Source organism: Castor canadensis, chromosome 4, assembly GCF_047511655.1.
Source record: "Castor canadensis chromosome 4, mCasCan1.hap1v2, whole genome shotgun sequence".
NCBI classification, from domain to species: domain Eukaryota; kingdom Metazoa; phylum Chordata; class Mammalia; order Rodentia; family Castoridae; genus Castor; species Castor canadensis.
Window position 1 is genome coordinate 76,611,568 of NC_133389.1, and position 25,783 is coordinate 76,637,350.

The following is a 25,783-nucleotide window of genomic DNA, read 5'->3' on the forward strand; positions in this document are numbered from 1 at the left end:
TGAGGGAGATGCAGAGAAGTCCTGGTAGCCTCTGTCAGTCTACCTGCTCATTCTCTCCATCCCCAACCTGTTCTGCCCAATCTGTTCTCTCTCCAGCCTGAGTCCCTGCGGGCCTGGAGGCAGAGAGCATCTTGACATATGTACCAGGTCCATTTTGTGCCTCCACCTGCTACTCCACCAGGCATCATGCTGGAAATGTCCTGTCAGGACTGGATTCTTACATTCCACCTTCAAAGCCCCTCTGAGGGCAGGAAACCACTGGCCGTGGGCCTGTCCTCCCCCTCTCCCAGCAGATCCCCAGGCCAGTTCTGCCCTGTGCCTTTCCCAGCTCACCTGCAATAATGGCAATGTCCATCACTTTGTCAGACATCCTCAGGCCAGAATCTGTGGATATAGAAGAGGCTGTTGTGAGAGAAGAAGCTTCCCCATGCCCTGCAGCACCTTGGCCCAAACCTGTACCCTTTATGCATCTGCAAGCAGCTCTGTGCTTGCACCAGATAGACGAGAATGGTATGTTGCATGCACAGACCTCTGTTTCAGATACACAGACCTGGCCCAGACTCAGCTTGGCTTCTGACCTTTCTGGAAAGCACCCTGCAAGCACCAGATTCCTTCTGTATCACAGCACGGAGGCCAGTTCCCATGGCTGGCAGATGCTTACCAGGCATTTGTGGTGTGAATGAAGACATGCACTATTGTGTTTAACATAGACCCTTTGGGGATGGTCTTCTCATGCCAGGCATTGGTTTATTATTGTTTTCTAGTCTTCTCTCTCATGTGGCCTTCATAGCAATCTCGTGAGGTGTCTGGTGTTATCAGCCCATTTCACAGGCAGAACACTGAGGCCCAAAGAGGTGATGTGCCTGTGGTCACATAGTTCATCCAGTGACAGGCTTGGGACTCTGCTGTCATTCTTGCCTCTGTGATATATTTTCCCTCTTTCTTGAAGAAGCCCTCCCTGGGTCTTTGAATTGATTTTCTGTGGGAGGGCTGCTCTGTGGCTAGCCAAGTTACTGAGTGCATTTTCCAGCAGCTCTAGGATCTGGGTCTGGCTGGAGGGTAAGGATGTCAGGAAAGCAGGAAGGAAGCTGCACTAAGGGTACTTCGAGCTCCTGCACAGAATGTCTGTCTCCTCTGGGAGACAAGTGGGAAGAAGGATTTATTAAAGCAGGGAAACAGCAGTGTTAACACGGAAATCCCATGTTCCCATTACAACAGCTGTGCGTAGTAAAGCACAGAAGGATCCTCTATAATAGTCATTTCCGCTCACATAACCACCAAAATTACAGTGTGGTGAGGTCATTGTTCCCAGGGCATATGCTGTATGCCTCTGTGTGATAAGACACTAGCTGCTGGTGTTAGGAGGGGTGGAGGGGGGGAGGAACAGCCTCCAGGGAAACATGGGAGCCAGCCTGAGGGGCCTGCGACCAACATGGAGCCCAGGGAGTGGAAGGAGGATGAAGCCAGGTGTCAAATCAGCAAAGGGACAGAGTGAGCACAGGCCAGAAGCAGGCAGGGGAGACTAAGCCAGGCAGGGAAGAGGGCTTAGTGTTCAAAGCGCTCCACAGCAGTAAGACAAGAAGCAGGAAACAGCAAGTTCACATGGATGCTGAACTCTGAGATCCAATGTGTCCAAGTGCAGCCTGTGATTCAGTACCCAGCACATAGTAGGATTCAGTAAATGTTCATCAATAAATATTCACATAGAAGGTACACACTAAATATTCATTCAGTAAATATTCACATAATAGGTACTCAATAAATATTCACTCAATAAACAAATTGGATCACAAGAAATGGATTTAGCAGCTAGAGTTCTGAACCTTTCTCAATTGCCCAGCACCCTAACATATCAGTGAGAAAAAACAGCACCCTGCTTAAGTCAGTATGGACGGTTACAAAAGCTCAAATACCCAGGGCCACCTGCATGCTAGGCACTGTTCTCAGCATTTAACATGCTTTCGCTCACTCAGTTCCTATAGGTGAAAGTTATTATTGTCACCATTTTACAGATTTGGAAGCCAAATTCCAGAAAAGACCATGTGTGGAAGATCACACAGCCAACCAGGACAGTCAGGAGGCAATCTGTTGAAGCCCAGGCACTTGGGGTCAGTGTGCAGCCCTGCTGGGTGTTGCTCAGTGGACAGCCTTGGCATGCTGGCTTTCAGGTGAGGTATTTATTTGATCCAGTTGGACATTACTTCTTGGCTTATGTTTCAGGTCCTTGAACCCAAGCTTATCTACTGGTATTGTAGGTGGATTTTCTTCCAGGAGGCTCATCCTATGATTGTTCAGGCTTGAGAGGAACAGCTGTTTATGAAGACCCAGGGGTTTTACATTTTCCTTTCCAGCTCTCCTCCAATTGCAAGGCCTCCAGCAGATGGGAAGCTCTGCAGGCCCAGGCATTGCATTTGTCTTGCGAAACGCTCTCTGTGCAGCAGGTTGGCACCTGGCACTGAATGACAATTGTTGAATGTTAGAAAGCCTGGCTCCTCCCAAGGAACCAGAATGAACTAAACTGCATCCTTCGCTATCCACATCTTTGTGGAGCTAAGAATGGTGTTTTTCCCATGGAATCTGCCACTGACTATAGCCAAATACCTACTAATCTCATAAATCTTCAGCAGGGTCTGCTATGCCTTCCGGGTCAAAGGAGACAGTCCCTGGGAGGCAGTAGGGCACAGAGAGGCTACCCTGCAATGCAGGTGATGTCCTCTGCTTTAGTTGGTAGCATGAGTGCAACTAACGGGGTGCAGGACTTCAGCTGCAGCTGTGTATTCAGGGTTAGTGGTATTTCTCAGATATTGATGGAGTACAGTGGCAAGCCTCTGGTCTGGAGGTGGAAGTCATGCTCCTCCATTGCCACCAAGAGCCTTCTTTCTCTTGTGTTTTCAGATGACATCGTACTGATGTTTTATTAGTCTTTTCTGTTGCTTTAACTGAATACCATAGACTGGGTAACTTATAAAGAACACAGATTTATTTAGCTCATGGTTCTGGAGGCTGAGAAGTCTAAGAGCAAGGCCTTCTTGCTGCATTATAGCATGGTGGAGGACATCATCTAGTAAGGCAGGGTAAGAGTGCTAGCGAGAGCTAAATTTTATAGTCACTCCCTCAATAACCTGCCAATCCATTGACTTACAAATGGATTACTCTGTTCATGAGTGCACAGCCCTGACCCAAAGATCCAGTTACCTCCCAAAGATCCTGGCTCCCAAACACCATTAACACATGACTCTGGGGGATGCACTTTCCAACACATAAATTTAGGAAACAAACCATAGCTGCTGGGAAACTTGCTTTTTTTCTTGCAAGGTGTTTTCTTTACACTTCTTGGGAACTCCCACTTCTTCAATTGCCCATCAGGCGCAGCAAGGGGAGAAGAACTCAGCCTCCATGGTGAGAACTGGGGGGAGTGAGTTCCTTTAGAGTTGATAGTGAGGATAGCATCACACTACAATGCTCAGGCATCCTGGCAGGAGGACAATTATTTTAGCCTTAAAACCAAGAAGAGAAATTCAGGTTTGTTCTCAGAGTCTTTGAAAGGTTTCAGCAATGACAAGATGACAAGCCTGGCTGATCCTAGCAATGCAGCAGCAGAGTCTACTGTTCGGTGTTGTGCCTGGTACTGTGCCAGTTATCAAGAATGTTCAAGTTCCTTGAACTTGAAGACCTGGTTGGGAAAGTTACTTTTCCTTCCTTGAACTTGAAGACCTGGTTGGGAAAGTTACTTTTCTGAGTGCTCTGAGGGCTTCTTCTTAGTCTGAATTGGGGTTTTGGAACAGGACAACTTTGCAGAGGGATGGTAACCTTTGTGGACATGGGAAGTTCTCGTCTGGTGATGCTGGGGCTTTTTCTTCTTGCTTTAGGTTCCTTGCTATTCTCCTGTGAGTAAACTTTGACAGGTGACAGCTGGAGTTCATTAGCCAACTTTCCTTTCAGGTGGAAAAACTCAGAAAATTTACTTTTCCTTGATGATTTGCTGTTATTGCTCCTTGAAAGGATATGGTCCTCAGGTTCTGAGTCTCAGAATAAAATGCCCCCAAGAATAGCTTATCACCCATTCATCCATTTCTCCTGGAAGCCAGCTGCTGATGGCTGAGCAGTTCACATTTACCCAGTCCCAGGCTGAAAGGAAAGAGGGATGATGACCTCTGTGTCTAGAACTTGACTTAGGAGCCACAATATATTTATGTGACAAGTTAAATACCCATACTCCTTGTCCAAATGGGCACTGTAAAGGTGTCTGAGATGTCACAGAGGGGGCTCAGCCATCTGGCTCAGCCCTAGACTGCTGGATTCTATGACAGTGAGGAACCTCATGAGTGCTTGTTCATTCTTTCCTTCAGCAAACTTTTCTAGCACCTACTATGTTTCAGCAACACTGTATAACCGAGGGTTACTGACACATCCATGGGTAAGCTCAGGATGAATCTCTGATGGCCTGTAGTTCTCCTATGTCCTTAAGGAAGACTTCCTGCAGGAGGTGGTGCCATGCCTGGCCTGCTGGGATGGTGAATAGCAATGCTGGCAGAGGGAAGAGGTGTGGGGTGAGGAACTTGGAGGCCAGATCTGTGAGTTGTGGAGTAGTTAATGAGGCTTCTGGGTAGAACAGGAGGTGTCCCTCAATTGGTTCCAGCTGCTAGATGCTTAGTCACTGTGTGTCACAAGCTGGCTCCACGCAGATACCGGATACATGTTGGGGGGAGGGGCCTCACCATCCACACTCACCAGAATGACCAGCCTTCCCATCTGTGCCAAACGTACGTGTGCATTCACATGTGTGTTCTGACTGGGTTTGCAGTCAGAATTTAGACAAGGTGCATGTGAACCTGACCACCTCAGACAGAACATCCCTGCCAGTCTCAAGGTCAAAATAACGTCCCCAACTTCGCCTTGTAAACAATCTCCCCAGTCAGAAAGCTGAGGAAGTACTATTCTAAGTGGTCAGACTGACAGCTATAAACTGTTCGGCTGAGTCTCTCTTCCTAAGTGGAGTTCTGTCTTGCCTGCTGGTACTGTCCAGAAACATGGCTATAGGTGTGGAAGCATTGTAGGCTGCCCCACTCCATCCACGTCAAATTTCTGTGTGATGCTGGATGCCTGGGGCTTGAAAGGACAGCCAGCCAGGAGAAGAGGCCTCTCAGGCCTGGAGAAGATGGCCTTCCACATCAGTAGGCAGTGGATGAGGCAGAGACTCCACACCTGGCACTCAGAAGGTGGCACTGGGAAGGGGAGTCTCTTTCCTGTGAACACCTGGGAGTTTTGCTCAGAAAATTTTCACATCTAGGCATTTGCTTTTGGGATGTTCTCCCAGGAGGGGTTGGGAAAGAAAGGCAAGACTTCTCCAACTCACAACTTCTGGAATCTTCTCTATGTTCCTCTCTTTGCTCTTATCCCCGAGCTGTTCTGAGAAATACTTTTAACAGAAGATTATTTTTGTGGTACAACCAATTTGCCTCAGTTGAGCTACAGGGTCTAAGTAAAAGAAAGAATGCTTTGTTTCCATTCTTGGGCCAGAGAGTAAAAATGGAAGCACCCTTAAGTTCAGGCAAAATCATCAGGAAACCTCATCACTGTCCATATGGGGATTCTTGTCCAGAGAAGAGACCTTGTCAGCTATGGACTATGTGGGGCTTGCAGGAGAATAGCAGATATTCTCCTGTACTCATGGCATAGAGTGAAGGAAAGGGGAACCCCTGTGATCCTCACCTCAGCAGATGCACCCACCAAGGCTTTCTGTGAAAATCAAATTTAAAAGAGACTGGAAGAGCAGGAGAAGATTGTAGTCAGGCATTTATGTCTGTCTGGCTCCTGAAGAGGCCTGTGCGTGACTGGGAAGCTGCCTTGGGTTTGATCAAACATCAGTGGCTTTGGTTAGGGGGAGGGGGTGGCAGTTATCATTAGGTGACTGAACAAGCTTAGTCTTAAGACAATGCCAAGACAGCCAAAAGTGAGGTTAGAAAATTAGAGATAAGGGTAGAACAGTTTCTGCCTAGAATCGAGGGGGTGGGGAGAGAAGGAGGGGGTGGGGGGACGGGGGAGAAATGACCCAAACATTGTTTGCACCTATGAATAAACAAAAAAAAAAAGTGTGGTTAGTAGATTAGTCCTTCCTAGAAGGAGGAGAAAATCTATCTTTGTGACAGTTGGTGTGGCTTTAGTGGGCTGGAAGAGACCGGCTCTTTAACTTCTAATTTGCACCTGTTTCTAGCAAGGCAACTGATCCTTGGTGAAAGGAAAACAATGTCGTCAGGAGGGAGCTGAAGTTGAGAACAGTGATCAAGCAGAAGATGTCACCTGATAGTGAGACAGCATCCAGGGTCCAGGTTCCGGAGAACACCATGTCTCCTGGACACAGTCCATTCCTGACCTCATAGGTTATCCTTCCATAGAGAACTGCTGTCCTCAGACACTCACTCTTAGACATTATACTTGCTTCAGCATCTCTCACAGCCCATCTTTCATCATGGGCTGTTTTGCTTGCTACTGTACTGGTTTGGGGTCTTTATGGGTAGAGCTGATGGAAGCACATCCGTCCTGTCACAGCATGGACCTTCCATCTGGTGAACTGTGGACCAGTTCTCTGATCTCTGATCTTTAGGGTAAAGGAATGCTCAACTCTCTGAGATGTACATGGCATGCCTTGCCTGGGACTAGTGCTCAATACCTGTGGGTCCTCAAGGGCCCATGGGAGACTGAGGACAAGGTGGCTCTCAATGAGAATTTGTTGGATTATGCATAATAAGGGAATAGATTAATGCTTTCACCATGTACTGAGCACAAAACACAGGGCTCTAAGGAGGGAAAGAATTCAATACTCTGAGAACAGTATTGTAGCCTACCTTTCCCAGCTTGAGGTAGGACTCGCTTATTGGGTAGAGCAAAACTTCTCAGGTCAGTTATCTTACCTTCTGTTGTCTCTTTTCCTCCTATTTAAAACAGAGGTAGCCAATTCCTTGCCTAATAGGATATTGTTGGGCTGAGGAGCTAAATCCTCAAAAGTAAGCATGTATCAGAATCACTGGGGCACCACAGACCACCACCTCCCCTCATCCTAAGAATCTGAGAAGTCAGTAGATCTGGGAGAAGGGAGAACTTCCTTTTTAACACTCCAAGGTGCTGTGGATGCTGCTGGTCCAGGAACCTCACTTTAAGGGCCACTGAGCTCTTGACTGTGAAAGGGGTCCATAGACCACATGACACAGTTCAGATGCTCCACTCTTTTGCAAGAGGGTGACATTAGCCTGGGAGGCCTAATAACCTCTTATTTATGCAAATGACATGTCCCAGTCACAGCTGCCTTGGTCACAACTCTGAGCTAATATCTCTTTTCTTCCAGGGGCCAGTTGATATAGTTGGAGACCTAGCACAATTGAAAACCCTGTCTGTCACCATGACTGGTGCTGGGAGTGGACACAGGGCCCTTGTGCTGACAGATGCACACACCCTTCTGACCAAAGGCTCATGAAATCACACACTCCTCTGCCTTAAGCAAGTTTTCAACTGTCTACCACTGGTTTCCACTTGTATGGTGAGTGATCACAGATCAATGGAAAGAAAAACTACCAATGCCGATTACTTCAAGCACAGCTAGCTCTAAAGATGCAGTGAGCAAATACTTCTCCCAAGGAAGGTTTCTGGGGCATCCAGTGGCAAAGGAGATGGATATCTGCAGATATTGTGCAGAGTCATGAGGAGTCTGTGCACCCCAGTCAGCATCTGCCTAACTTCCCAGTTCCTCACTCCATGAGAAGTGGCTGGACACACACTTCTCCGTTGCCCATCCAGACACCTCTTTGAGGGGTATGAAGAGGCACAGGAAAGCGCGGGGTGCTCCCAGAGTCCACACCTGCCAGGCTGGGCTGGGCACCCATTCTGCACTCCTTCTAGGTCACACACTGGTGAGTACAGCAGCTCAGCTCTGACACCTGTGCCTGAACCATCTTGGGGAGTGATGTGGTCTTTCTAGTATCTGTTTCCTCACATGTACGGTTCACAGCACTATAATGAGGCTTGTTGTAAGACAGTGTGTGGTCACTATGATTCCACCTCATCCCTCTAGAATAGCCATCATTAGCAACACCACTAACAACAGGTGTTGGCAAGGATGCGGGGGAAAAAGGAACCCTCTTACACTGCTGGTGGGAATGTAAACTAATACAACCACTCTGGAAAAAAATTTGGAGGCTACTTAAAAATATAAACATGGATCTACCATATAATCCAGCACTACCATTCTTGGGGATATATCCAAAATAATGTGACTCAGGTTACTCCAGAGGCACCTGCACACCCATGTTTATTGCAGCACTATTCACAATAGCCAAGTTATGGAAACAGCCAAGATGCCCCACCACTGACAAATGGATTAAGAAAATGTGGTATCTATACACAATGGAATTTTATGCAGCCATGAAGAAGAACGAAATGTTATCATTTGCTGGTAAATGGATGGAATTGGAGAACATCATTCTGAGTGAGGTTAGCCTGGCCCAAAAGACCAAAAATCGTATGTTCTCCCTCATACATGGACATTAGATCAAGGGCAAACACAACAAGGGGATTGGACTTTGATCACATGATAAAGCGAGAGCACACAAAGGAGGTATGAGGATAGGTAAGACACCCAAAAAACTAGATAGCATTTGTTGCCCTCAATGCAGAGAAACTAAAGCAGATACTTTAAAGCAACTGAGGCCAATAGGAGAAGGGGACCAGGAACTAGAGAAAAGATTAGTTTGAGAAGAATTAACTTAGAAGGTAACACACATGTACAGGAAATCAATGTGAGTCAACTCCCTGTATAGCTATCCTTATCTCAACCAGCAAAAACCCTTGGTCCTTCCTATTATTGCTTATACTCTCTCTTCAACAAAATTAGAGATAAGGGCAAAATAGTTTCTGCTGGGTAGCGAGGGGTTGAGGGGGAGAGGGAGGGGGCTGGGAGGTAAGGGAGGGGGTGGTGGAAGGGGGGAGAAATGACCCAAACATTGTACGCACACATGGATAAAATAAAAATTTAAAAAAAAGATGGTGTGTGGTAAAGACCACAACAGTGCCTGCATAAGTTGAGCTGTTTGAATATTAGTTATCATTGGTAATTATGTTGGCATCACCTTGGTTAAGGTAGGATTCTCAAAAATGGGCACCTTCAATGCTCTTATACAATATTTGGCAAATTTATCACCCTGAGAATCAAATCATCCACTTCCAGGCATTGGTCCAAAAGAAGTCATCTTGAACAGAAACAAAAATCCATGCTCAGGAAGTTGTATTGCAATTTGGCTTAAAATGGGAGACTGGAAAGCACACTGTGAATGGCCCACATTAGGGAACCAGTTGTGTAGATCACAATGCTTGTCTGTGGAAGAATACTGTACATTTACTGAAGTGACTTGTGAAGTCCTAGTGACGAGGAGGGAACGTTGATGGTGCTATGTTGAGTGAAATGACCAGGTCCCTTAGAAATGGAAATAGTGCTAAATATTCCAAAGGAATCTTAAACAAAAGAATAAAATGAAACACACTTAAAATGCTAGGTGGAGCTTTTGAGTGGTGGACTGTGGTTTTGAGAGTTAATACAGTGTTCTATACTTTCCAAGCCATCTACAATATCACATGCCACTTTTAGAGTAAAGAAATGGGGGGCCAAGCACAGTGGCTCATGCCTGTCTTCCTATTTAATAGGAAAGCAGAGACACAGAGGAATCACAATTTGAGGTCAGCATGGGCTAAAAGTTAGCAAGACCCAATCTCAATAAATAAGCAAGGTATGGTGGTGCCTGCCTGACTATCAGAAACAAGGGAGACATAGGTAGGTGGATCCCAGTCCAAGGCTGGACCCAGGCAAAAAGCCCAAGAACCTATCTGAAAAATAACAAAAAGCAAAAAGGATTAGTGTGGCTCAAGTGGTGGAGCATCTGCTTGACAACTGCGAGGTACTGAGTTCAAAGGGCAGTTGGTATTGCCAAAAAAAAAAAAAAAAAAAAAGAAAAGAAAAGAAGAAGAAGAAAGAAAGAATAGAAAAAGTAAAAAGCAATGGGAATGGATTTGCAGAATTGGTTATTGTCTTGGAGAATCTTAAACACCGACTAGAAGGGCTGTGAAGGTTACCTGCCCCTGCGCCTGCCTCACTCTGCACCACCACTTGGTGATGTCATCCCTCTATAGTGCTTCCCAGAAACCAAACTATTGTTGGCTAGCAGGACCTTAGCCACCCTCTCTGAATGACCCTCTGTGTCTTGTGTTCACACAACCTATACCTAAACTGGTATGGAGATGCCTCATATTGCCAGTAGAGAAACACACAGTGTGGAGGAGAGCCAGTGTGTGCAGCGATCGTTGCTCCTCTCAGCCTTGCTCTGGGCTGTGGCTGTGGATGGAGGAACCAGGCTGTGGCTTCAGCACAGATACTCAGTAGGAAGCAAAGGTCAGGTCTGGCCTCTCAGGGAGGGAATCAGGAATTATGGGGCTGCTGGCTCTTCTCTAGAGCTCTTTGACGTTATCACTGGTGGCCTCCTCAGATGGCTTTTCGGGGAAATCCAACTTTGAGTCATCTCTCTAATGACACTGGAGAGACCTCTCACTGCTAGACTTGCTGATGGCTCACCATGCAGTAATCTCTGAACAGAGGCCACTTGTCCCTCTGACAAGGCTCATAAGAAGGACCCTCCTGCTGAAGTGTGCAAGCTCCCTTGGCCTCCCTTTTCTATCTGCTCCTTTTCGCTTGATCCTTCTTCACTCTCTTCACCCTCACCCATATCTCTTGTTTCTTTCTCCAAGGTGCAATGAATCTTTCATCAGCGACTTCACCCTGTACTTGGTCTCCATACTCTGAAATAAGTAGTGGGGTTTGGCCTCTAGAACAGTGATCCCCTGCCAGTCCCTCACAGGAGTTGGGGATGTAGATGAGCCTAGGCTACACGGGGGAATGAGGAAGTGAAGGATGGTGGCTGTGGGATGGGGTTGGGTCACTGGACTGGAAGTGCTCTGGGGGCCTGAGAAGTTATCAGACACAGCTGTGGAACCAACCAAGGGGTGTGAGCCAGAATTGGCAGAAGTTGGTGGAGAGAAGGATGAGAGAAATGAAACTTTGGAGTGGCATAGTCATTGGTGAAGCCAATTTAGTCACCATGGCAAAAACATGTGGAGACCCATCACCTGTGTGTGTTGGACAAGGGAGAAGTATCAGAGATGGCACTCTGACTGCCTCAAGGAGGATGTGGCCTGTGTTTTGTAGAAGAAAGGGGCTTGGATGAAGGAAGGAGGAGCAAAGAGGACCCTTACTCTGTGCCACAGGGAAAGAAGCAGTCACCGAGAGTGGATCAGCAGTGCCCACAGCCAGGAGGAGGAAGAAGAGGAGAAGGAGGAGAATGAGGAGAAGAAGAAAGAGGAGGAGGAGGAGTGTTGAAGATGAGGTTGAAGCGAGGGTTTGGTGTTGGGGGCTATGGTCCCAGTGTGCAGACTGGGAAGGTGAGACTCTGGGCAGTGAGGAATGCAAAGAGCCACAAAGGGAGAGGTCTGGGGATGAGGAGTGGCCTGGGAGGTATGGGTGTCAGGTGACATAGTTGATAGTTGAGTTTACTGAAGGCCTGAGGTTCTCAGAGTTGTCTGTGAGCCCTGCTTGTCCCCTCTACTGCCTCCCTCCACAGCCCTCAGTCCTGGGTCCCCTCTACTGCCTCCCTCCACCACCCTCAGTCCTGGGACTGGGCCCTCTGGTTACTCAAGTGCTAAAGTCACTGGCTTGAGGGAGGCCAAGATGGCCTGAGAAGTTGGCTATCCATTCTTGCTCCCCCTCCTTCCATGTTGGGTGATAGGCCAACTACCTCTGGATGGTTAGCTGTGTGTCCTTCTGCTGAAGGCCTGGTCCAAGCCCCACTGCATGACCTTTCAGATGCTGAAGTCACCTGGCTGGAAAGAAATCTCACCAGTCACAGTGACTTTGAGATTTACAAATTCCAGCTCATCCTTGGAATTCACAGTGTTACCTCCTCTAAGAAGCCTTCCCTGTCTTCTGCATGAGTGCTGCTTCTATTGCACACCTGGGCAAGTTCTCATAAAGAGCCATGCCAGGTGGTAAATATTCTCAGGTTGCATAAAGGCTGTTTGAGGGTACCCAGGCTACAAGCTTCAGTTTGCTGAATGACTTGCTCCTATGGCTAGTAAAATGTTTCGTGGCTATCAGACTGTACTAGTTCTTGAGCTAGTAGAGGACAAGGACTGGATTTCAGGCCTCAAAACCCAACGTAAGCCAGGTGAATGAATAAGCAATGTTGCACAGAATACCCTCTGTCAGGTTCCAGTGGATTCTTCCATCATTATTTCTGTCTACATACCTGTTTATGAATGAATAATAAGTCACTAACAGTCCACAGATGTATGCTAAGCTACCAATGACACTAATGACTGTCATTTATTAAGTTCCTGGTATGCAGAAGGCCTTGGTAGAGTCCTGGGAACACAGAAGTGAGGCTGGTGTCCTCACCTCCGTGTGTGCATGCATGTGTGCTTAGATGCATTCACATGTGTGGTTCAAGTTCAGAACACCAGGCCCCTGTGCAGCCTGGAGTCATACTGATGTGCCCTCTTAGGTCTCTGCTTTCCAATTGGATTGTGTGTGCTAATCTTTACCACTTCTCTGGATGACTTAATTCACTTAAAAATCATATAATTTCATTTTCAGCATAATTAAGTACCTAATTACATGACTAGATGTTCTCAATCGGGTCACGCGTGTAAATAATGATGATGTGTTAGTCATACTTTGTTACCAGCCTTCCAGGAGAAGCATCTGTTTGTACACAAGATGTGGACAGCACTTTTCTCCTCCCTTCATGGGGGCTGACAGGGAGGATCAGGGCCTGTATACTCAGTAAGCAGGCCAGCACGGCAGGAGGAGGTGGACAGGGACTCCTGCAATCTCTACTTAAAGACTCAAGGGAGCCTCTTGGTGAGGAGCTAAATGCCCTCTTTCCAAGGAAGACAGTAAGAGGCACTGAGGGAAAAAGGGAGGCTGAAGTGGCCCAGAGACAGCAAGATGTACCATGTGTGGGTGAGAAGGGTGGAGAGCACTGGTGAAGGGTCATAGAAGGAAGGAAAGGCACAGGAGCAAGAGGTAGGGCTTGGTTCCCTAGATGTTTCTCCTCCTTCTGCACCTGGGAGTCTCCAGACACTTCAGGGCTGTAGGAAGGGCACTGTGTCCATGGGAGAGGCCTCCTCTCTTCCAGGATGTGGTCAGGTTCACTTGCAATGATGCTGATGAAGGTCAGGTGGGCGTGCACACTCAGTATGTGTGAGCCAATACTGTTTGCAGTATTGGAATAGGTTAAGACATCACACACCCAAGATCAATGTCTTAAAGAAGGTGAACTTTTCTGGAAGCCTTAAGGAAAAGTCCGTAGAAGGATGGATTAGAGCCAACTCTTCAAGAATGGACTTTTGCCCCGAAGAAGCCAACTAATCTGGTCGATGGCCTTTGGATGGCTCCAGCTCAAATTTCCCCTCACAGAACATAATTCTCTCCTAACAGCAACATACAGCCTGTGAACAGGGATAATGACCATTTATGGCTTTTCAAAAGAACCTTAAAAATTCCCCTGTCAATAAGCAGCTTCTCCCCTCTCCTTTCCTATGAATTCCCCCACTACAACTAATGGAGTGGCAGATTTGAGCTCCCTTTCAGCTTCTGGCTTCCTTGTTGGCTGAGTGCAACAAAGGTATTCCTTTTTGCAAAAATCCAGTGCCACACACACACACAAACACATCACACAAAGATCCTCAGAAGGCAGAAGCCTATACTGGTGCTATGGAGGATGGGATGGCAGAAAGCTGGGGGCAGTTTCTGTGACTGGGGACAGCAAGGGGAGCTTGTTTATCTTCTGGAACACTTGGGCTTCCTGAGCACTTCCTACTGTGCTGTTCACCATCCTTGGTCCCCTAAGTCTTGTCTTCTGGATGTCAGGATAGGAAAAGCGCTCCAGGGAGTCACCAGTCCACTTCATCATTTATACCAGCCATGGAGCCAGGAAGCCACCACTCCCAGTTCTACCCCTGAGCTGCCTTTTCTCTGTATCTGGGGAGGAAAAGCCATTTTCATACACCATTCCTGCCTCACCACCCCACCACCCTTCCACTCAATCCTACTGTTTTTTTTTTTTTTTTTTTTTTTTTTTAGCTCAATCCATCACTTGGGCAAGCTTTGGCTCCATCTTCCCAGTCCCCCTTCAGGTCTTGTGATTTATATTTTCCCAACATTAATCTTTTAAAAGCAAAGCAGCTACAAGCACATATATAATTCTGCCTCTTGTCAGCTGAATGCCCATGACACACAGATCAACTGTCATCTAAATTAAATGTTTCATTCATAGAAAGTAATAAATGCCCTAGGGACTAATCTAAGAAAAGCCAACAAACTTAAACCTCATGTCACTTCAGAAATTTATGGTTGGTGTAGTTGAAGTCTGACTATCAGTTAATGTCTGGTGACCCCCCAGGAGTGTATGAGGTGGCACACACCTGCTGTTGCAATGCTGCCAAGACAAACAGAGTACTTTGCTCCTGGTTCCTATCAAGGTTCTCAGCACTTCAGAGGCAGGTTTGAAACCTAAGACATAATCTTTGAGGAAGAAGGATGGTCACAGTACAACCCAGTCTTCTGTCAGACTGGTGTGCTAATTTCTTTAGTAAAGACAAGGAGACTTTGCTTAAGCCAACCAAATAACAAGATGAAATCAGTTACCTAAAAAGCTATCAGATAGCCACAGGGTCAGGCCTGTTGGAGCAATCAGAACTAAAAGCTGCTCAGTAGGCCAGATGGTCTAAAACAGTACAAATTTCAAATACCTGTATTCTTCTTTTCATACTGAAACAAATGCAATTTTTATTTTACATCTTTCAAGTAACTAATCTTGAATTTTATTTTGGGAAATATAAAAGCTGAGGATTCAGGAGGAAAATAAAGAAAAGAATATGAATGACTAAACCGACTATATATCATGAACTTATTTCCCTCCCTTCCTCTTCCTTGTCTTATTACTTTTTCCACCATCACTACCATGTTCTATATTACTAGTGAATTTTATTATTCAACAGCTTGGGTGAGTGATGGACAATAAAGGGTCTTGCAAACCAGGTTAAGGAAACTGAATCTTGTCAGGTAGGCAGTAACTAGTCATTGCAGTGGGAGATTTCAGAAAGGGGGTTCTTCAGAAATGCAGAAGTAGGGCAGGGATTGAAGAAGGAGTGGCTATGGTTTAGAAGAGCACTTGGAAGCTATAGGATCAGATCCGGTGTCAAACCCTAAAAACGGTGAGAGGAGTGGATAGGGACAGGGGCTCTGGTTGTGAGTTTGGGCTGCAGGAAGGCAAAGCTGACAAGGCTGAGAAGCCATGGGTCTAAGAGTTTGAGGTTCTGGCAGGAGTGTGAGAAGTTAATGAAGAGAACAGCTATGTGGTGGAACTGGAAGGAGGGTAATGAATAGTTACTTATCATTCTCCATTTCTATATTTCTGGTTATTGAATCACTTTCATAATCACATTATTTCAAATACTAGCTCAGTGGTAGAGTGCTTGCTTAGGATGCACTGAATCCCCAGCTCTGCAAAGAAGAAAAAAGGAAAGGATTCTAACCATTTTCCCTAAGATGGATGGAAAAGGGGTGGGTAAGAAGGGGGTCTGCAAAGGTTTCCTGGGGGCGGTTTTGGAAGACTGGGAATTCTCCCTTCACTGGGAGGCTTTGAAGTTTGGGGCCTGGACTGGGTGGGGGATGCAGCTTGATGGCAGAACACATGTTTAGCATATACAAAGCCCTGGGTTCATTCCTTAGCACCACTAAAACAAAAACAAAAACAAAATCAAGCTCACATGTCTAGGTAGCATCCTTCTATGGTGCTGGATAAACTGCAGAACAGCAGTTCAATTTGAACAAGAATGTTTTAATGTGAGTGCATTCCAAATGTCGCCTGCCAGCTTCACAGAAGCCTCAGCCCTTTGAGATCACTAGATGTGTGCTCACAGTCAGAGAAGTTCAGAACTTACAGTGACCTTTGTTGATAGAACGTGCTGTCACACAGTATGTGTCTGGGGCTAGGAGATAAATCCCTCTCCTCAGCACTCCCAGAAGGCAGGAAGGCAGCTTGGGCTTTTGGCACCAGCAAGTCTGGTTTCCAACCTGACCACACTGCCTTAGCAAAAATACCTTACTGCCTTCTCTGCATGAGTCTGTGTCTAGGCTGTAAAATGGTGACAGTAGCACCAAGGAATTTTGAGTGGCTCAAACTAAACACAGGATCCTGTGACCCTGAGAGAGATACTAACTCCTGCTGACATGACACATGCTGGGGACACAGGACCCCTCTAGTGCCCTTTTCTAAGCCACCGTCCTCATGGGTTCCCAGTCAGGCTCTGTGCTGCAACCATCGGAAGGCTGCCCTGATGTGCTGTGTAAGAAAGCAAATAGAAAATACAAAAATTTTTTAAATTAATTAAAAAAAAGTCATGTGGTGGACACCTGTAATCCCAGCATTTGGGAGGCCTGAGTTTGAGGCCAGCCTGGGCTACATGGTGAGACCCTATCTCAAAATGAACAACAACAACAACAAAAATTTAAAAAGAAAGTAAAGCATTTTCCTGGGTATCTCTGCTCCTAGTCTGGCCCTTTGGGACAGTCCCAGAAAGCAGCTGGTGAATGGTTGGCCCAGCCTCACCTTATCAGCACCAGCTGCCCAGTGCAGTGCCCTCAGGTCTCCTGCAGCTTCCTGATAAGAGGCTCACCCACCTCAGGAGGCTTATCAGAGGCAGGCCTGGGTGGAGAAGCCACTTTTGTCAGCTTGGATAAGGGAGGGAAAAAGGCCCTACAAGGAAATATAATGGTCTGTACACTTGCTCTCCAGCCACACAAGCTGCCTGACCCTGAGGCCACACTGTATATCCTGCTGGCGAAGACAGGAGGTGGTGTCTCATTTCCCACTCACAGACAGGGTCCCCAAGACCCTCATTAGGACAAAGAGCCACTTGCATCCCTACTCAGGAATGAGTTGGAGCCCTCATGCTGCCTGGTGTCTGCTCACATCCAGGAGGTCTGTTAGGTCTTCACAACACTGTGTGTGTGTGTGTGTCAGTGCTTCTCACTAAAGCCTTTTGTCCCCTTAAAAATTAGGTTACCTGAAGTCCACAGAGAAATCACAAAGAGAATGGCGACATTGCTGCCTAACGTGAGCAGTGGGGTACACAGGTTGTGGACAGCACCTGGATTCCAGTCCTGGCTCTGCCATCTGCTACTGCTGTGGCCTTAGGCCAGTTACTTTATGCCTTTCCAAACCCCACATATTCAGGCTTACTCAGGACACTGAGCTGCATTAGGGCTGTGTGAGTCAGCATCCCACCACTACGACAAACTTATGGAGAGGAAAGTTTTATTGTGGCTCACTGCTTGGGTGGTTTCAGTCTGTGATCAATTGGACATACTGTGTCACTGGGTGGGTAAGTGAGGCCACCCATCATGGCAGGAGTGCATGGTGAAGCCAAGCCCATTACCTCATGGCCCAGAAACAAAAGAGAAGAGACCAGAGTCCCACGGGCCCCTTCAAGGGCATACTCTCAACCACCTAAAGACCCCCACTCACGCCTACCAACAGGACCACTCTGTGACAAAATCTTTATCACATGGACCTTTGGGGGACACACAAGTTCTAACTCTAGCAGGGCTGGAGAACTGTTTTCTAAACTAGTATATAGTAATATCCCCCCCAAAACACATGGATAGCTATCCCACAAGGAGCAAGCCCACTGCCTCTGCCCTCCTCCATCCCAGGCTGTGATGAAGACAGTGTGGTAAGAACTATGCAAAGGCGTGGTTGCAGGGAGATGCTGTGTTCAGAGAGATGTCATGTGGCCAGACTGCCAAGGCTTAGATGAAGGTGAGAAGCCCATGAGTCAGGGGTCTGTAGTGTCAGAACCAGCTGGACATTCGTCCTGGGGTCACACTGATTAGGGAGAAGAGGCACATGGGTTAAGCCTTGGGTCTGTGCGTTGCTCACTCCTCCTCCCTACTGTCAGAGTCAGCAGGATGGTCTTGGAACACAGAGCAGCTAACACCATCTCCCCACCTCCCCATTGTGGGACCTGACCGCTGGTGTGCCTTGCCTCCAGGGTGAGTTTCATGAACTGGCACCTGACAAGGACAGTGTAAGTTTGTAGGAGGCAGGTAGACTCTTTCACTCTCTAAGCCTGAGCTACTCTCTGATTTTGGGGAGGCTTCCATTGTGTCAGGAAGACCACGAGGCTAAGTGTGCTGTGAGACCTTCCTCCCTAGCAGGTGCCAGCTCAGACTCAAGAGCAGGGGCTGAGACATCCCTTGTCTACACCCTGGTGTGGAACTCTTCTCTGTCCATGACTGGGCCAGCCCCCCACTAAGAGAAGAAGCTGCTGCTCTGAGTTGCATGCTGGGCTAGTGCCCCATCACTTGGGGTTGCGGGTGGCTGGGTGGGGAGGTGCATCTGCCTAGCTCTGTACAGCGTTTGCTGTGTGTCTCAGTCTTACTTCTGCTCTCTCCGAGGTCCTGCATGCTCTGTGGGCTGCAGGTGCTGGGAGTCAGGGAGCCCCACACTCACACTCATTCCCTGCAGAGCGTCAGGGCTCCCCAGGACTGCGGAAACACCTCACCCAGAAGATGCAACCAGCAATTTCAGACTGGTTCTGAAAGCTACTGTGTGCTGGACTGAATGTGTGTGTGTTGCGTGTATACGTACGTGCATGCATATGCAAACCGGGCACATGGTGAAGTCCCTCCTTGGTTCAGGACTCCAGGAGACCTCCACTATCCTCTTCTCTTTTCTAGCTCCCACCACATCCACAGCTCAACCAAGGTCTCAATCTTGGCTCCTTGCTAAAGCATTAGCTCAGATGCTGAAGGACCCCTCTTGCAGTCACGAGGCAAGGATAGTAGAATTCTGGATGCTGCAACAGGTGGTATCACTCATTGGCTTTCTGCCACCTCACTTCTCTGTCTTCATCAACTATTCACCTCTTCCCACCCTCCTCCCCCAGCCACATTGGCACCTGGCTGTTCCTAGATCAAGCCAGGCCTGCTCCTACTTCAGGGCCTTTGCACTTGCTGTGCTTTCCCTATTGTGTTTCCCGCAGATACCTTCATGCCTGCCTTTGCTTCCTTCAGTCTTTCCCAAACATCACCTCCCTTAGTGAAACCTTCTCTGTCCACACTGGGTTTTTTTATTATTATTATTCATATGTGCATACAAGGCTTGGGTCATTTCTCCCCCCTGCCCCCACCCCCTCCCTTACCACTCACTCCCCCCCCTCCCCCCCCAATACCCAGCAGAAACTATTTTGCCCTTATTTCTAATTTTGTTGTAGAGAGAGTATAAGCAATAATAGGAAGGAACAAGGGGTTTTGCTGGTTGAGATGAGGACAGCTATACAGGGCATTGACTCACATTAATTTCCTGTGCGTGTGTGTTACCTCTAGGTTAATTCTTCTTGAACTAACCTTTTCTCTAGTTCCTGGTCCCCTTTTCCTATTGGCCTCAGTTGCTTTTAAGGTATCTGCTTTAGTTTCTCTGCGTTAAGGCTGGCCACACTGTTTAAAATGGTACCTTCCTCCTTTACCTTCTCTACTTGCCTTCTTGACTTAATTGTCCTCCCTAGTGCTGAGTACCATCTCATGGAGTGAACACTCTACTTGTGTGTCTGTGTCCATCTGTCCACTATCATTAGAATGCCACCTCTTATGACAACTACTGGTTTGTTCCCTGTCACATTTCCAGGGCCTACACACATTGCGTAGGTGTGTATATGAGTGTGACTACTGGACCACAATCTTGCAGTGCACATGGCAGAGGAGCAACCCAAACAGACCACCTGCTCTTTGTTCCTGAGAAAGGCCTCTGGACTTGGCCTGCTCACCTGTTCAGTCGCCTTAGTTAACTTTAAAAATCACCAGTTATGAAGGTAGAGGTAATAGCTCTGACTGGGCTCACAATGGCCCCCCCACAGTGGATGAGGTTGGATTAAGCAAGCCCATACCACCTACTGCTTCCTACCCTCCAATCACCTTTCACTAGGCCCTAGCCTATAAATACTCAAAACCCTGCTCTCAGGGAGGTGGATTTGAGATTTGCTCCTGCCCCACATGAACAAACTCTATCTGTTTGGCATACCGTGTGAGGGCTAGCACAGGTGGAGACTGGGGGAGACAGATTGAGTTTGGGAACCATCATTTTACAACTGGCCAGATGTGGGCACATTCAACTCCTGAATCTCTACCTCCACATCTGGTGACAGCCCCCTGGGTGGGAGTAGTTTTAATCAGAAAATGTGCAGCATGCCTGCTTAACACCTGCCATGTGCAAAGGTCACTTCCCTTGCCTATGTGGGGTGCCAAGTACCATTTTCTGAACACAGGAGTGAGCTGGCCCACTCCTGGCTGTAGGGCTCAGGGTGAGCCTGTCTGACATGCTGTGTACCTGCTCTGGCTCTTCCCACACCTGCCCAGGTGAGGGAAGGTGATGGTCTTCTGAAGGGTGACAGCAGAACCTCAGTACTTGTACTCACAGATTGGTGATGGGAGGACTTGAAGAAAGGGACAAGAAAGCCCTTCCCTGGCAGTCAGGCAAGGCAGGGCAGGTAAGGCGAACCAAGGTCAAATGGACCCTACCTGAGCAGGCCTCCAGACTGCAACCTGCACCCTGACTGCTCTTGGCTTCCCGGAGGCTGGTGTTCCTGGAGATTGGCTATCATGGACCAGAGAGGCTCTTGGTCTAGAAGTTGTGCCATTGGAGAGTCTCTGTTGGTTTAACTTTTTCTATACAGGTCCAGAGAGTAAATGGACCTGTGGAAGCGATTTACTTTTGGCCATGCTAGCATGTAAATGAAGCAGGCAGCTGTGTGCCAATAAAACTTTATAAACACAGGCAGTGGCTGGATTTGGCCTGTGGCCCTTAGTTTGCAGACCTCTGGGTTAAGGCTCCATGTCTCTTGCCTCTCAGGGAAACTCCCACTGAGTGTGTACCCTGTGCTAGGCCTGAGTCCTCGCCTGTGCCTTTTCATGGTAGGTGCCCTTAGGGACAGAGTGGCCAGAAGTGTTCCTTTTACCCAGGTTGGTCTCACTCAAAGCTTGTGGTGCTGTTAGAACGCACACATGCTCTGTCCCATCTCCTCAGCCCCTTCTGCAGTTTGCCCTGCCTAATTTGAACAGCTGTGAAGTTGTAAGGACACAGGCATTACTCATCTGGGAATGCAGAGGCCAAAAAGAGCAAGGCCAGTATGCCATGGCCACCCTCACTGGTCAGTGATAGGGTCACACCCGTGACTGCTGGGGTGCATGTGGTGGCTCTGTCTGGGCCCTGAACTTTCCTCTCTGGCAGATGTACTTTCCAGGGGATCCTGAGCCATGGGTGCATTGGGGTATTAGGCAAAGTCTAGCCAAGTGGCCATAGCCTGGCTGAACGGAGGACTTGGCCCAGGCAGGCAGGAGGAGCTCTGGGCAGCATCCTGCTGCAGCATGGGTATCTCAGAAGGGGACACCATGCACTGGGTAGAGAACTCATCTGCCCCTGGGGAGGGCTCCACACACAGGGAGCTCACAGCAGAACCATCTTGGGAAACATCAGGGTTCCCCGGGGCAGGAGGCAGGGTAGGGAGGTCAGCTTTTCATTGCCCTAGAGTCAGTCACTCCTCTGTTCCCATATCCCTGGGACAAGGAAGGTAAGCTGTGGCTAGGAACTCAGATAATTGTTCTGGACACAGAGGACCCAAGGCCTTTGAGGAGATAATGAATAGAATAAAAAGGTACAGAAGTGCCAAGGAGACAAACACTGGCTGTCTGAATGCCTGTACTCTGAGGGACAGTGTGGATTTCACCCACGTGACCACAGTGTCCTCAAAGATGCATTTTGACTTCTCCCAGCATTGTCTTTTCAGTGAGGGACAAACATCATTTCATTCAAATAAACTGTTTAAAAATAGTCTGTTCCAAAAAGGATACATTCAGAGGCTCCAGGATTCTTAAATAGGAAATGACCCAGGAGTAATTACCAAAGCGTGATATAAATAGATGTACTTAGCCTATTTGAACCAACTTTCTTCCAACACCTTGTGAATGAAGACGTTGTTCTCCCCTGAAACGCCTCATTTCCTGCACACGAGGGCCAGCTTTGTAAGATGGTCTAGGCCACAGTTAGAGCACAGCCCTGACACTAACTGTGGTGTTCTGTGCCTGAAGTTGGGGCTCCTCCCACAGCATCCGCCCACAGTACAGGATGATGGAAAACAATGAATGCTGCTAGGTCACATGTGCGTAGTGCTCACTAAGGCCTGGCCTCCTCTGCACAGCGTGAGGGCTCTGTACATTGGCACTGTTCTTTCTATTTGACGTCATTCCTTAGCATTACAGCATTCTCAACTGTCAACAGTGATTGACAACTTATTTTTTCCAGCACAAGATTTTAATCCAGCCAGCTAAGGCTATCTCCACTTAAGCGATATAGTTAAGTGAGCTATAGTCACTATAGTTTACTATTAACTAAAAAGGTACCAGTTTACATGAGGGGAGTTAACTACTTGAAGTTATCCTTTAAATATCTGGTTATCTACTTAGCTGCTAAGTCATAAGCAATTTGACCCAAAAGCTGAGTTTGTATGGTACGATATTTCTCACCAGGAGAACTGGATGCTTTTTATTCCTGCCGTGGTGTGTGCCTTGCTGTTTCAAGAAAACAAAGCTTTGAGGGTAGGGACTGGATCTCACACTATCTTTGTTTCCTCTCAGTTCCAAGTATCATGTCAGGGTGGGCCCACCCTTCACGTTTCTAATGATGGAACCAGGGATGCCTGAGCTGATTAATAAGTACTTGTGGGTAACTGCTTTAGACTAAAGTTTCTATGCAATTTCTTTTCCAACTTTCCAGCTTTTCCCCATGGAATCTGAACCTAGGATCCCTCAGGTTGATAAGAACTTTCTCACGGAATAATTGGTAATGAGAAATGACTGTTCATTGTAGTCTGGCTACAGGGAAACCTTTAATCACAAGGGGAGCATTTTACAATTTTACCTTGTAGAAACAGCTAATCAAGAAGGATCTTCTAAGATCCTTGTTGACAGCAGCAGTGACTATACCTCAGTTATTGCTCTGGTTTGGGAGGCCCCAGGCAGTTTTCAAACTTGTCTCAGGAGGGCTCCATTACAAGAACCCTCATGGTGTGGTCCCAAACCCCATACCCCAGTCAGCTGGACCAGATGGGCTTTTGTCTATTGTGTGTCTGAACTTCACCTAAGAATTAATTTTGTAAAGTTGTCATTCTGCTAAATATAACAAAAATAATTACAATGGAGATTTGTAGTTGTAACACTATTTGTGTGTGTGTGTGTGTCCTACCTCAGATGAGAGTTACTTCTTTGGAAAGTTGAAGGATATGTGGCGTTTGTGGCAGAGGAGACTGGCTGTGTCATGTGGGACTGAGTGAAGCAGGGAAAGTGGCTTGCTGCACCATGTCTGGATGATGCTGGTGTGTAGACTTTTTTTCCTCTGATTTTCTTGGTTCTGTACCCCCTAGCAAGAATGAAGACCTTTTTGACATCAGCCCTTGTGTCGTCTTCTGTCTCCTGGGCAGAGCCCGCACACAGTGGGGACTCTGCATTAAAGTCAACATATGTCATATTGGGGTACAGTGCTCTGGCCTGAATTTGCTCTAGGTGAACAGAAAACCAAAGGCTCAAGACTCATGCCACCTGCTTCCCAAGGGGTCCCTGCAGTCTTGGGATATATAAGAATACTCCAGGTCATATGACAGGGTGGGAATAAAGAAGGACATGTATAGGAGACATATCCGGAAAGCCACTCAAGTACTTAACTACTGGGTTGTGGTTGTGGGCACAGATAACCTGCCAGAAAGGAGGCCATCTTTGTTGTCTTTATTATAGCCTGAGCATATGTTCAAGGGGGAGGCAGTGCTGATCCGAAATCACCAAAGCAACATGGCTGAATTCTCCGTGTCTTCATGCCCCACTCTGTCTCTTGGGCTCGAATGCTGCACTAACCTTGGGTGAGATTAAAGCTGTAACAGGAGGCTATTAGGAATGGAGCACACTGCAGGTAGCCAGGCACATAGCACATATTCTAAATGAGAGCAGTGTCTCCAAAAACAGTGGAGCAGAACAGTTTCAGAGGCACTGGGCATCCGATGGCCTAGGCCTGAGATTCTGCTGACAGCATTTCTCACTTTGGTTTTTACCTCTGCGAGGTAAGGTGGACCCATGGCCAAATGCCTGTCTGTCTGCCCTAATATAGGCCAAATCAGATGCCCAGACCTGGACTGACACCTGTCCGTTGCTGAGGAATGCAAAGGGGGAGGAACATCTGTATGTGTGTGCATACAGATGTATGTATGTTATGTATAATGCACGTATGCATATGTACACATGCGCACCCATGTGTGTGTGTGTGCATGCAAATGTACATGTATATGTGTGTGCACGTGTAGAACCTAAGGTCAGCATCACCATTTCTTCCTTCTCCTGACCCCTGACTTCCATCCTCTGTACCTCTCACTTCAAGACCTGATGAATGAGTTTCTGAGCTACAAACCAGCCATTCACAAAGGAGGCAGAGAATTGCATTCCAGTCTGGTTCTCTCTACTACAACTTGGTTGTATGAATTCTGCCAAATCACTTAGCTTCTTTGAGCATCCCTCTTTTCACCTGAAGACTCCTCCACTTTCCCCCATTACTGGGGATCATCCCAGGGCCTTGTGCATGCTAGCTGGCAAGTACTCTACCACTTGAACCACACCTCCAGTCCTTTGTTTGTGTTTTGGTTTTGAGATAGGTTCTCACTAACATTGCCTGATCTGGCCTCAAAATTGGTATCTTCCTGCACCTGCCTTCAAAGACAGCAGCATACTCTGCATGAAGAGAGGAGGTGAACTTGGAAGTGCCTGGCAAAGTGCTGCATAAAACATAGTCCTGTGGCAGCTACAGTCCTACAATGTGTTGCATTTTAAATACAACACATCTGATGAAGCTGCCAGTGCAGGGGTGGTGCTGGGGTGGAAGCATTCAAGGAATTGGCGGGGGCCTTATTCTCTCCTGGTGCCCTTACAGTCGCCCCAAGAGGCAGCTGTCCACTGCTTCCCCCAGGAGACAGTGGGTTGGCTTGCACTGGCAGTATTTGCACAGTCACAGGCCAGCCCTTGTGCTGCTTGGCCACCAGGTGGGTGCTGAGCAGAGAAGGTGAGGGAGAGCGAAGGATGAGGTGGACAAAGAAAGGCCTTTCCTTTCAAGGCCATGAGAGTGACCTCAGGGCTGTGTGGAGCCACACAGAAGGGCCTGGGATCAGGGCAGCCCCATACCAGCATGGCAGAGGACAGTCCTGTGGAGGAGGAGGTACACCTGGCTTCAAGGCTGCAGAGTGCTGATGGAGCTCTGGGAGGGTGACCTCTTTGGACCTTAGCTGCCACATTTCTAACCTAGAATTCATCACATCTACGTGGTTAATGTCTTCAGGATTAAGTGAAGGACCACGTGCATATGTCCCTGCTGAGTGGAAAAGAGTGTGCCCTTGCTAAATGCTGTTCCCTACCTGCCCTGGTGCACCTGTGCTAAGACCCAGGCTTTAGACTTTGCTCCAAAACAGACCTTGGCCCCAACCCTGAGTGCTCAGTGAGACCTGCAGGCTGTCCATGCACAGCTCCCCACTGGGACCCTCTGCCCATATCTTCCTTGAACTGCCCTCTAGTTGTCACTTATGTGTCCCACGATTAGTTCCA

General features: G+C 47.6%; 1 protein-coding gene across 2 annotated transcripts in view; it reads right to left on the reverse strand.

The window, feature by feature from the left end:
* Gypc (glycophorin C (Gerbich blood group)) overlaps positions 1-25,783 on the reverse strand; it is a 35,129-nt gene that overhangs the window by 1,880 nt on the left and 7,466 nt on the right. For both annotated transcript variants that reach the window (XM_074070496.1, XM_020188028.2), the window contains exon 2: positions 334-384. In XM_074070496.1, the coding sequence (XP_073926597.1) occupies positions 334-384 (51 nt within the window). The remainder of the gene's footprint in view (positions 1-333; positions 385-25,783) is intronic.